Source organism: Bombus bifarius, unplaced genomic scaffold (assembly GCF_011952205.1).
Source record: "Bombus bifarius isolate JDL3187 unplaced genomic scaffold, Bbif_JDL3187 scf7180000008008, whole genome shotgun sequence".
NCBI lineage: Eukaryota > Metazoa > Arthropoda > Insecta > Hymenoptera > Apidae > Bombus > Bombus bifarius.
The window spans coordinates 5,084,482-5,097,660 of NW_022884386.1; the positions used below are offsets into that span (position 1 = coordinate 5,084,482).

Consider the following 13,179-nt stretch of genomic DNA (forward strand, 5'->3'; position numbering starts at 1 on the left):
TTCGATAAAAGTAAGTGGGAGATGCCAGATTAAAATTTATTAATTTTAGTAATTCGATATGATATTAGTAATTAGATATAACTACTACATTTAAGGTATATCATGCATTTGTCTTATTCTCTCATATTTTCATTTTCTTATATATGTATCAATTGAAAGGCAATGAAAATTTTCCTATATCAGAACCAAATACAAAGTTTTAATATATAGTGATTTATTTATTATTCTTCAAATATGATGTAACGTACAATAAAATTTTTTGCCGATAGAGAATTTGGATGAAGGATTTAACGTTCAAGTTTCTTTGCACCGTCAAATGAAAAAGACATCTAAGAATTCACCAAAGTGACGAGATCCTTATGAATATAATATCGATGACATGAACGTTAACTTTTATGCTTTACATACAATGTCATACAACGTTTTATACTTTCTTTTACATATTTATGTTCTTATTTAGATCTCTACTCAATACCCAGATTGATTCGTTTTTAAATAAAAAAACGATAATTTGCGTCATACACTAATATTCTCCGTGTCGATAATTGAAGTCGAACGTAAATAGTAATACAAAAGATGTCGAAGCGTCACTAGCGGAAGGAGTCAATTACGTTTAATACCGTGAACAATGAAACGATAATAATTAATAATTATTATCGTTTATTGATACGTGGCCGTAAAACCAACATTATATATACTTTTATACGGTTCAATGTAACGTGTATACATATAGATGTATGTGTGTATATATAGATTTCACATATACATATATCTTTTTTCAATTTCATATAATAATACATTTAACATTAAAATGAACCGTTTATAGAACCGTATCGCCAATTTGTTATAAAAAATGACACGAGTTAAAAGCGTGAAATGTTTCATTTTTATTAACTTATGTATAAATAACGACCTTATATATATGACAATAATGAAAAGATACGAACGTATCATGATTTTTATGAAATATAATTAGATAAAGATGGAATACTGTCAGAGACTAATACGATTAAATTCTCAAAGTATAAATTCTTTTTAATTGCGTTACTCTTATTGTGCATATGGGCGATACGTGGTTCACATTGGTCCACTATTGGAATGATCAACGTCCAATTCAGTTGGCATTTATTTTCCTACTTTCCAACGTGATGCATAGTTTCTTATATGCTATCCGATCAGCGATAAATTTGAGCTCGTTCATCACAGTTCGGATTTCGAGTAGTAAATACACAAATAAACGACAATGTCACATCTATAATGATTGTTTTTACATTGACTCTTTTTTCCTTTAAATGCTAGATGCTATTATGCCGTTGGTGTTGATCGATGGACGAGAGAAAGTCTAATTAAATTTTATCAAGAAATCGATCTGTCTTCATAATTTTATGGAACCGAGTGGTCGATCAACAATGCAACAACTCACTTGCACCGTAAGTTTAAGTCAGATTTTTCAATATATTTAAACGATTCCGCAGTAAATGAAACTTTTTTATAAAAATACCGAATATGTTTCTATATTTAGAGATCCGTACTTATGAACTAAATAAAGCTTCAGTATCAGGTTTCTTATCGACTAATCGACTAGAGTTGAATATCCTTTTGATTTAAAAATATAGCGAAAATTTGTTCTCCTTTTATCACTTATTCTTAAAATTTACAGATAGAAAATTAAAAACGAAAGGAAATTAGGCATATAAATTATTAAAAACTTTTGTGAAACGATTTCTTTAAGAGAAAGGTGGGCAAATACGTTTAGTTCGATTAAACATAGTTGGCTCTTGCGGCGCAACAAAAGAGATTCAAAGCTCCGCGAAAGTAGGACGATTGTCTGGTAGGCCTGCTAGGCCTTTCGTGGCTTTGGTTCCATCGATGCATCCGTCTGCCGTTGGGACGGTTACCCCTACTTCCGGCACTCTGTAAAGCCGAGTACTTTTCTGGAAACAAAGCGTAGAAGAAATTTTCTTAGCTTTGAAAATTTCATAAACCAAATATATAGTCGAGTCAATATTTCTTGAACGAACAATTATTTAATGAAGGAAAGGAAGGGATGATTTTATTCGCTGGAAAATCGAGTCAATATACTCCTAATCGAAGAAATTCTTCATAAGATTTTTTTTTAAATTAAAAATGCAAACAGCACTGTATATAACGAATTTTCTTACGTGATACCTAAAAAACATTTCTCTCTACTCCTTTTCATTTGATATCTTTCTTTAACTTATTGACATACTAATCTTTTCGGATTAAATGTGCAGATATAAATATCTGGATAGCATAGGTTTCACTGCAATTTTTATTCAGATGGTTCACAATTGGGGCAATTTTTCCAAGTCCGCGATTCTCACTTATCTGGCGAGCTGAAAACCATAGTGGGGTAAGTCAAGATTTTGAAAATTTGAATTTAGTCACATATTTCAATTTTCACAAGTCCTCTCTGCAACGATACATTTTCATGACTTAAAAATATAGTGAGTTATGTATAACAATATATGTAAGGCATTATTTTATAAAAAAAGAAAATAGCTGCGAACTGACTTAACATCGCTATGACTAAGCATTTGTGAAGTACATAGAAAAATGAATAATACTCAACTAGCAAACCAGTTAAGTTAAAGATAATAGCCACAATGTTTCGAATCACTTAGCAGATAGACTGTCCGATTGTATCGATTTTCATAATGTACGGCTCTCGATGCCATTTTTTAATATCCAGTACTTTTCAAAGGAGCTTTCTTCTCTGAAAGAATATCATCTTCAGCGATTATACCCTGGGAACGTATTTTAGAGTGGTGAGAAATGAAAACGCGAAAGGGAGAAAGATTGCCGAATAAATTATAGCGAAATGTGATGTAAGCCTTCTTAAGCGGGACATATCATCGCCATTAGTCCGACAACGATCGGAAGCGGTGCTATTTCATACGATGCCAGGCAATACGGAAAAATCGTACGAGCTCGTATCGTACTACGATGAAAAGACGACTTAACTCTACCATTGCTATAGCCGCAATAAATTGCGATGCCTGCTCGCCGAGATCTCTTCGCGTTCGACTTTGCATTATCGTAAAATCACGAGTGGTTTCATCGACTCCGAGAATCTCAGCGATAAAATATGTTTCGTGAAATTTAAGAGTGAAAAATATCACGCGAACCTTTGTTCGCTTTGTTATTTCGCGAATTGTAACTTAAATTTACTTTATCAAGGGACAGTCTTCGTAACTCATTCTCATATTTTTCTTTTCCCGTTCTTTTTCTCTTCCATTCGACACGCAACAAAACTTATTTCCAGTTACCGCAGGTGGCCTTTTTTTTTTCTCGGAAAATCGTAGTTGAAAGTGAATTCCTCGCGTCCTTGACCCCGAAAATTGCACTCCACGCTTGATGGCATGCGACAGACGATACATATTAATTTTATCAGCAGAAATGGAGAATCCTGGTCTAACTATGGGTCACCATAGGTAAACCATACCGGTAAACCATACAAAGGTTTACACGATCTTGTCTATCCAGATTGTTTCGCAAATCGTGACTCAAATTGCTTTATCGGTTCGCGGTCGAGCATATTTCCCTCTCTACCTTTGATTTTCCCACCCTATTCCCGCGCCTAGCGAATTCTCGTTTCCGTGGAGAACGGAGGGAACGCAGGAACGAACTTCCACGTTTCCATCTATCCTTGACCCGAAAGCTCTGTTTAATGTTGAATAATACTCTCGCGTTCTCCGTAGCTTTTATGTATTTCTGTATTTTGTATTTCTTGTTTACGCGTTTCCACCGTATTACATTGACCGGGTTCCCGTGGCTCGAACATCTTTTGGAAATTTGTAAAAGCTGCGCATGTGTCTTGTTTCCACGTCGGCAAAGTCTTCCGCCCAAGTATTTCCACTCGGAAATAAACCGTGCGTTCTTTTCTATTCGCGCTCCGCTTCCTCCCATCTCGTTCCTCTCTCGTATCGTTTCGCGCCGTTTCCCCGACGAATTTTCTCGACACGCCGCGTGCACACAACACCACTCGACCTGCCCTTTTACGAAATTTCACCCGGAATCTCCGACCAACCGCGGCTGTTCTCTTATTCTACTTCTGTGACCGCGCGTGATCTTCCTTAAACCTGTTCGTAACGCGCGTTAAGGGAAGTTTATGTTCTGATTCGACCTTGACCTGGTTCTTGTTCAATGTCAAATTTCTCTCTCTCTCTCTCTCTCTCTCTAGTCGTATCGTTATTCCCTTGATAAGCAGGCAAAGTCTCGAATTGACGCTTAGGGGATCGAAGATCGTACATGGTAATTTTCGTGCTATCTCTCTCGGTCCTACCCCTAGTGAGACACAGGGGCGCATCCGAATTCGCTCATTATATCGGCAGATAATTAAGGTCGTCGTGTACTATCGTGACTGAGAAGTGAATCGGTATTATAGCTTGATAATTCTATACCGAGCTTCAGCCTGTTTAGGGCTAATACGTTTGTTCCGTGGAATCAATGGGAATTGGCAGGAGCGAGGAGGTAAGACATAGCCAAAGAGACGAACAGAGAGAAAAGGGGGATTGTGTTCTCCTTTGAAATCCAGACCTTGGCCTCTGGAGTAACCCGATTAGAGGCGGTTGAATAGAGAGAAGTCGCGAGAGAGCAGTAGAATAGGAAGAAGGATGGACAGTGAAAGTAAGGTCAACAAAGCAGGAAGAGATATTAGAGTGGCAAATAGAACGACGAAGCGTTCGTAGAACAGCGTAATCGAATTAACGGACGTGGCGCGTTTACGTTTCGAAGTGAATCGAGTGAATATGCCGTTCGATTCTCTGCTGTTTGAAAAACAGTTTAACCTGCCCCTTGGAAAATATCTCTCCGGGCGACAAGGGCTTTTATCTTTCCGAGAAACGTTCTTACCGCGTGTGCGCTCTTTGTCAACCAATAGCGTTTGTAATATTATCCCCTCGAAGCGTACACTCGAGAAAAATTCGAGCAACCCGTGAAAAACGAGTGGAAATATACGCAGGGAAAGAAACGGGGGCGTTGCGAAATAAAATTCTATAAACGAGAGACAAGGGAGGAAAAGGGGAGAATGGTAAACAGAGAATACGACGGTACCTATATCGCCACCCGACTGGGGCATAAATTCTTGCAGTTCGTTCATCAAGCCTCGAATTTCCTCGGAGTCCTTTTGGATGCTGCACAATTCTTCCTCGTAGAAATCCGGTGTGATCTGCTTACAGAGGACTATCTGCGAGATCACGTTGCCGATGTTGGATGGCCCGGCTCGAGTTTCTGTAACGAGAGCAAAAATAGATCTGCGTTGGTCGTTACCATGGCTGTTTGCGAAGAAAAAAGAAAAACGCGCGACGTACAAATAGACTGCAATTTAAGGGTGTAAAGATGCATAGAACACGCGAATATATAAGAATATATGAAATTATCCAAATTACGGTACTCGTTATAAAATTATTCTACCTACTTCAATAGGTGAGAAGAAAAATAGGTGTAGTTTCACCTACGTTAATAAGTGAAATAAATATCTTCTTGGATTCTGTTTCAGCAGTCACGCTTGTGAAATATGAATTTCTATAAAAATCCGCAGTCTGCGTTCATATAAGTGTTGGACCCTTTAACAATGGGGAGAAACTTTATATATATACACATCTTAAATGTCTTCGTATATGTACCTATGTATAATATTTATATATAGTTGAAAATATTCTTTTCTTTTTGTGTGTCTGATAATAGAAACGGAGAAAATCTCGAGGATAAAGAGATAATACTTTTCTAAGTCGTTTATTCTGAATTAAATTATCTTCTTTCGGCGAATACCTTTAGATGATAGATAAAACGTATGTAACGCGTTTATCGCAAGTAAATTTACGAACTGATAGGATTCTTTATTCGTTAGAATGTTTAACTCGTAGAAAAATATAGGATGCTTAGAAAAGTTACCGTAATATTCCGTCATATCCATCGGCACGATGCGGATGAGGTTCTTACTTTTGCAGAGCTCGCGCAGGAATAATTGTACAACATAAAAGAGCAGCATCAAATTTGGGCAGTCAACAGGGATCCCGATATCCGTTGTTCTGAAAGCAGAACCCATTCGTAGGCTTATTATTTTTTGTCGTCCCAAGTTTCCTCGTTAGGGATTTCGTCATCTGACCACTTTTTCCCTCTCCAATTATTACTTCTTCTTTTTCTCTTTGTTCGTCTGCGACTTATTTCGTAGCCAATAATTCCATGACCTTTCATCCTACGTTCTACCAAGCTAATTACCCGAGAAACACGATTATTAACATTTACAAAGACTCGAAACACGTCAGTCGATAGAATGCGATAAAACGTGGGACGTGGAGTAAAACCTTTACGCTATGATTGTTACATGCGAAACAAAATAAATTTGATATATTAAAAACTTAGTTAAAACACCTTTATTGCTGCAAACGTAGAATGTTTAATACCGTTTCTGTAAATGCGACATGAAACCAAGCGGTTCATTACGTAACGAGATTGTTTCGTGTTGGTTCGCGGCCAGCCACGGAATTTCTTCTTTTCATTGCGAACAGGCGAGACGTAATGTGAGATCGTAGAATTATAACGAAGTGCACCGACGTGGCGCGTTCAACAATCCTCTGACCGTAAATTTCTTTTTAAATTGTGCAATCGCCACAATGGAGCGCAAGGAGTTAAACAACAACTCCTCGACAACATCTCTCTCCTTGACAGCATGTATTTTAATTGCAAAGTTACAGATAAATTGAACTGCAGTGATTTCAGTCTTTATATCGATTTTCTAAAAGAAAATATGCGATAATAAATCATTTTTCATTGCTAATGGATAAATCTTGTACAAGTATTTTATTGCTTAATAAGTTTTTTATGGCTACGTTCTATATTTTCGAATTACAAGTTCCCGATTTTAATGCAAGCGATGGTATTTAACAGTATGATATAGATAGTATATTTAATAGCGTGGTGTTTGGTATAGCAATTTAAATGTATCGTCTGATAATTTCATAAATTTGAGAAAATTCACGTACGTTTACTAAAAATTAAAGTGTTCAGATATTTATGAACTTTCGTTTCCACTATTTTTATAAATAATCTGTGAAAATTCACGTACATCAAGCTGGAATTCTAAAAGCAAGTAGACCTAAATGTAAATAATATATCGTTTTGCTTCGATGTTTACGAAGTTTCGTGGAAATCGTTGGAGTAATACCCTTTAAGGCTTTAGTCTCACGTTTTACTCTTGAAATTGTAAATGGTTTCTGCGTGTTCTCGGCTAACTTTCAACCACAATTTTTCCAGGGCTGTAATTTTAGTATCGCAAAAATCTAATAATCCAGTTTCTTTCTTTTCAATGACCGTTTATATTATGATTTACGTCAGCGGTGCCTCGCATGCGCTTGCTATTTATCGCTTAATTCCCTGGCGGTCTGTAAGTAACGCTTAACAACAAACTTGCTTGATATCAAGAGCTATAACAGCGAGCGCGATTACCAGATGATGAACTCGATCCTCTTATGTTGCCACTCTCGTTTATCGCTATCTCGTAGGCAATTAGTAGGAATAAATTTTGAAACGAGCGCAGCGATCTGAAAGGGGAATCTACGAATGATACGTGATTTAAGTTGAAACCCGCAATTTATGCGTACACTGTGATCTGCATCGATTAGTGGTATCAAACGGAATTATGCATAAGCGTTCCGATGTAATATCGTTCATTGACGAAAATGAATACACGTGCCAAATTTCATTGAAAGAAGGAGCAAAGAAAAAGAAAACAGAAAGAGGAAAAAGAAAAACGAATGAAAAAGAAGGTAAAAAAGGTGAACGTTTCCGTGTTTCGCGTAATCGATACAGAAGTCGCGTGATTTCGTAAGATAAGGTACGAGATAGGCCTATTACATGGCACGGAAGTATTGGAAAAGTTGTTTGCATGATAAATTAGACGTTCGGTATGTTGCTAAGTGCTTCATTGTGAATCAATCATGCTTTCAGCCAGGCTTGATATAATTTTTAATTCCTTTTCTTTTTCTCCCTTTTCTCAGCGTACGCAACTTTCTGATAATTGTATTGCGTTTCATTTTCGCGGAATAATTATTTAAGTAACACTTGATCGCGATTAGTGTGCGTTTGACGTTTAAAATGTAGCAGAGTTTACGCAGCAATGTGTTACGCGAATGGAAATGGGGGAAACGGAGGGCGAATATTGTGTACACGATGTGTCGCGCCATAATTAAGCAATTATGTAACGAGAAACGTATAATAAACGAATATGTAATATCCGATAATCTAACTGCAGGTAAGGAGTTGTTAAAGCCAGGTGAAAATTGATTACGAATACAATTTAACGGGAATAACAGTTTCTATTAAAACCAACAAGGATTGTCGAGCAATGCATCGTGCTTCTATCGAAGAAATTACCAGATAGATGACTTTTCGGACGTTTGTAATTTTGCAAAATTTATTCGACGAGTCGGAAATTCCGGCTGTTTCATTCGTCTCCTTGTAAATCAGATAAGAGGAGAATTAATGAGAATGCAGAAGAGGAAGAAATTTGTGAAACATTTAACTTTTCATTAAAACAGGCAAACTCGCGGAAGAGAATTGTTCAAAGGTGACGTCTGAGAATGTTTGGAGATTGGACGTTGGTCATCGTTCTTTATATCTTCTTTTCTCTCTCTTCTTCTTAGGAAAACCAATCCCGTGGAATCGATAACATTCTTTGCAGCACAGTTCAAAGTAATAGGAACTTTCGTGACGCTATTATTTCACCCTTTCCCTTATTTGATTGTAGAACGCGATATTTCCTTGTGATGCGCGGTTTGATTACAGCAACGAAAGGAATTTTGATATAAAAATACCAAATGGATAGCTTTCACTAGTATAGAGTCGATGACCCTCGGTTATACTTGTTTCAGGAATTCCGGTTGTCACACTAGGTCACCCAGACCCTATTCGATTTTCAACTACCTGCTGTCCAAAAAATAGCAGTGATATTGAATCGAAAAAATTTGGGGATATAGTTTGAACATCCTAGAATATGCTTTGACAGAAAGAGGTTAATAAACGAAGTGACATCATTCTTAAAAAAAAAAAATCTTTCTAGCTGTAAGCTTAGAAAAAAAGATATTTTTATGAAAAAAATGTCAATATTTTTACGTTTTGACATTTCTGGCTGAAGATTTAAGATGATGCTTTTAAGATACTCGAAGGGAAAAAAGTAGTTTTTTAATACACGTTTCAAAAAATATATTTACTTGACACATCGAGGATGCATACTTATTGGATATATATCGAGCAATTTTTGAACAAGAAAGGCGATGCAGTTATTTGAAAAAATTAGTTTATTCACACACACACTCGTGCGAAAATTTTTTACTTCAGTTACATATGTAGATTCAGGTGTAAAAAAATATATAATAATGATTGACGAATGTACGTGAGATTTGCACAGAAATCAAATATGTTCCACTGTAATAAAAAATACGCTTGAGTCAGCACGACGCTAAGACGTAACTAACTTTGGAGAGTTGCCACAAACTTACGGAATTCTTAGCAGCTCAAAATACTTCAAATTGATAGCAGATTGTAGACATAGCGCCATTATAAGCGACGTCTTGTAGATATTTCTTTACAAAGTGTAACTGTGGGTCACCAGAATCCATAATGATAACCGAGGGTTAAGAATGATTCGGAAGCGCGATAAGATTATCAGGGTAATGACGAAAATGCGAGCGACTAATTTGACTTTAAAAAGCCGTTTAGCGTCGTGCTTAAGAGATGTAATTTGGCGAATAAAACACAACGATAAGTGCGATAAATGGCAGATTTTTTGGATTTCCTTGAAATGATACATTTCCGAGTCTCACCGAGGAAAATCTTTGGTCATATTGCATCGCTGCATCAGAAGCGGTGAGTACCAACGTACCAAACCACAAACGTGGTAGCAACTGTACGTACATATACGTATTGACTATCGTGGCTGGTTCGCTTCTGTTATAGCAATCTATTTATCCCGTTAATTGGAATCTCATTAACCGGAAGCAATTCGAGTTCGCTCCGCGCGATGTCTTCGTTTAACGCTCGTTTCGGAGTAATTGACATAAACTAGTTAATCAATCGTTCTCGGTTTCCCCCTTTCTTTTTATTTCTCTCGACTTATCTTCCAATTTCTGACCTCCCTTCTCTACCTGCTAATTAGCAAGTTTAACGGCTTGTTGACACGGTAATTCTTCCGTGAGAATTTCGTACGATTCGAAATATCGTGTCAAGGACGTAAATCGTTTTACTTTTTCCATTAAATATTTCTTTTATTACTACCCGTTCTGGGAAGCAAGCGAGAGAGAAAAAAAAAGAAGATTGTGAAAAAGTTTACCATACCTTCGTACTTGTGGCAGTATGAGCTGGGACGTGTTTCTACACGCTTCTACGCAATGTCGTCGTAATCTCCGAATTTTCTCTCGAAGTTCCGGACAGTCTCGTGGTTGGCCGATGTTTATCAGCAGATCGCGGAATTGCGCCACTTGGTTGTTGATCTCTTGAATTTGCTGCGAAATAAAACCGAAACTCGCAATTAACTCCGTTTCCCTGGCATTCGTCGCGATATTCGCGAAGTATCGGTACCTAAGTTTCTTAGAATCGTAAACCGAGCATTTTGTTACACGACCGATGATTATTCCACGATACATCAAGTAACACGGTGTTACTGTCCGTTCGAACGATCGTTTTCTCATCACGGTCTACGCAAAACGAGAATACGTGCAACTTCGCGACGAGAAAGAAACGTATTATCGTCGGCTTTAATCCAAATAATATGGTAAACTCGGTGTTTTAATAGTAAAATAAATAGCAATAAATTACCAAAAGAACAGCCTTCTCCGTTTTCTCGTTCTTGTCATCTTGAATTTGCGTTTGAACTTGAGACTGGCTTGCGGTATGAGTGCGACTCTGAATGTTGCTGACCGACGGTATTGGCGAATCCGTCATTATTTCGCTCTAATGAGTACCGTTTGATTGCTAATTGCCACAAGGCAATTAACAATATAGCCGTACGATATCTGCGAATGCTGCAAGTTGTTTTCTACGTAAACACTAAGGGAACACCGTAAATACCGTGCGTTTTATAATATAAATATTTTATAATATCCGTCTGGGTAACAAGGATCAGCTTTACATCGATACGAGATTCCATCGGTTTTTCCTTTGACTTTGAAGGAATGACTTAATCCGACGTTGGTTTGGAACAAAGAGTATTGGAGAACGATCAAACACGCGAACAACATTTTATACTGAACGCCACGACGAACGAGATTTTCTTCTTTCATCAGGATTTTCATAGGAGATGGATCGACGATATTCTTATCGTTAAATTAGGAATATCGAGCGAACGATATTCACACGATCTGTATTAGTCGAAATACAACCGCACGAACCGCTGACTGTGAGCTGCGAACACAATGTCTCTTCATATTCGGGGTAATTGCGGTTGGCTTTTGTCTTGTTTCCAGGAAAATTATCGAAAATACTGCTTCTGATTGGCCACATTCCACCGTAACACGAATTATGACGAATGATACCGATGCAGCCGGTGGCAATAGATTAAAACGATTCACGACGCAACCAAACGGTCGACGATTGATACAGAGTTCCGAATCATTCGTGCTTGCGACGGCAGATTGTACGGGAATGTGACATAATACGTCAATTAATCGAACGAAGCTTATTCTCAGATTATGAACCTGATAGATGTGATCGTGCTTCTGTATTTTCACGAATTCGTATCGATATCGCGATTGTATCGTGTTCGATTTTTGTTTCCCCTCGATGATAGCTTTGTCTTCTCTCCGCGAAAATTCACGTGAAACGAAACGCATGAGACACGTACTTGTCGGTCGAAACGATCGCGTTGCACGCGTTTTTTTTCGTCGAAACGATCCACATATTTCTCGACATCGTTTACCGAGATTCGCGGAACGATATGCGCGCCGTGCCAGCACACGCGACAAACTGAAACGTGGGTTTTGCTCTCGAGCTCTTTCACTGCCGCGATTCCCTCTTTAAGAGCGCATGTCTGACTTGGCTTGTCAGTCTACTACTGTAGTATACCTATTACATATCTTTTCTCTTTTTCTGTCTGTCTGTTTGTCTGTCTCTCGTTACATTCATCCACGCACACACGTACGTACGTATGTGTGTCGTATGGAATTTTTAGTTATTTAACGTAAAATATTTTTACTACGCGTAAAAGATTCCTCCACTATGACTTACGGAAAATTTTAACTTTACGTGATTAACATGTTTCGCTATTTGCCCTTTGTATTGAACGACAGTTTGATAATGATCAGTTTTCTCTGTTCTTATGTAACTTGCCTCGCCTTTGCTCTTATACGGCTGTGTATGTATAGCAGGAGTGAAAAATAAATACAATACAGCAGGAAACGATAACGCGATGCAAAAAAATTACGCCGTACCATATTGTACGGTAAGAAAGGAGCAGAGAGACGGCCTTTATGCAGAAAGATTAGGTCTTCGGTCAAAGAAAAAGTTAATACAACATCCGCTGTACCCGAACAAAATCATAAAACGTGAGTGGAAGACAGTAATAATGCTTCAGTCCCTTTCATCTCTCTCTCTCTCTCTCTCTCTGTGTAAATGCGTATTCTTTGGAAATATCATTAAAATGTGTATGGATTTACGGTTCTCGAAAATATCCAATTTTTGCTCTATTATTCGCTAACACTTGTAGCAAAGATGAATTTCCGCTGTTCTAAGCGAATTTTTAATTAAAACGCGCTACGAATTCATTCAAGATCCTGTTTTATATAGGAAGTAATTACCCAGAGAATTCGTATTATTAGCGAAAGGAGTCTCGCGTGCCATAGTAAATACAGTACAGGGAACGTCGAGATAAAAGCAGACATTTGTGCGCTAGCAAACATTGCGCTAAACACTGCCATACTGTTACAAACACCATTTATGCTAATAGCGTTGACATTAAATCGGATAGAGAAGTTTTTGTGAAAATGTATTGAATTACGTTCTGTCTACTTCTTCGTTTGAGCAATTCGGATTGACAATCATGTATATCCGATATATCACGTATACGATAATTATCACGATGATATAGAAACAGTAAATTAACATAATTTTCGATTTCGAAATGACCCGTACGTTGTTATCCATTTCGTATGACATTCAATTTCT

At 37.5% G+C, this 13,179-nt stretch overlaps 1 protein-coding gene across 1 annotated transcript; it reads right to left on the minus strand.

Moving 5' to 3' along the window:
* Positions 1–166: 166 nt before the first annotated feature.
* LOC117206665 lies at positions 167–11,994 on the minus strand. Its single transcript, XM_033446178.1, has 5 exons — positions 10,837–11,994; positions 10,357–10,523; positions 5,917–6,053; positions 5,077–5,253; positions 167–1,934 (listed from the first exon to the last, which is right to left on the minus strand). The coding sequence occupies exons 1-5, from the start codon at positions 10,960–10,962 to the stop codon at positions 1,762–1,764; spliced, it is 780 nt and encodes a 259-aa protein (XP_033302069.1). The 5' UTR covers positions 10,963–11,994; the 3' UTR covers positions 167–1,761.
* Between the last annotated feature and the right edge of the window lie 1,185 nt (positions 11,995–13,179).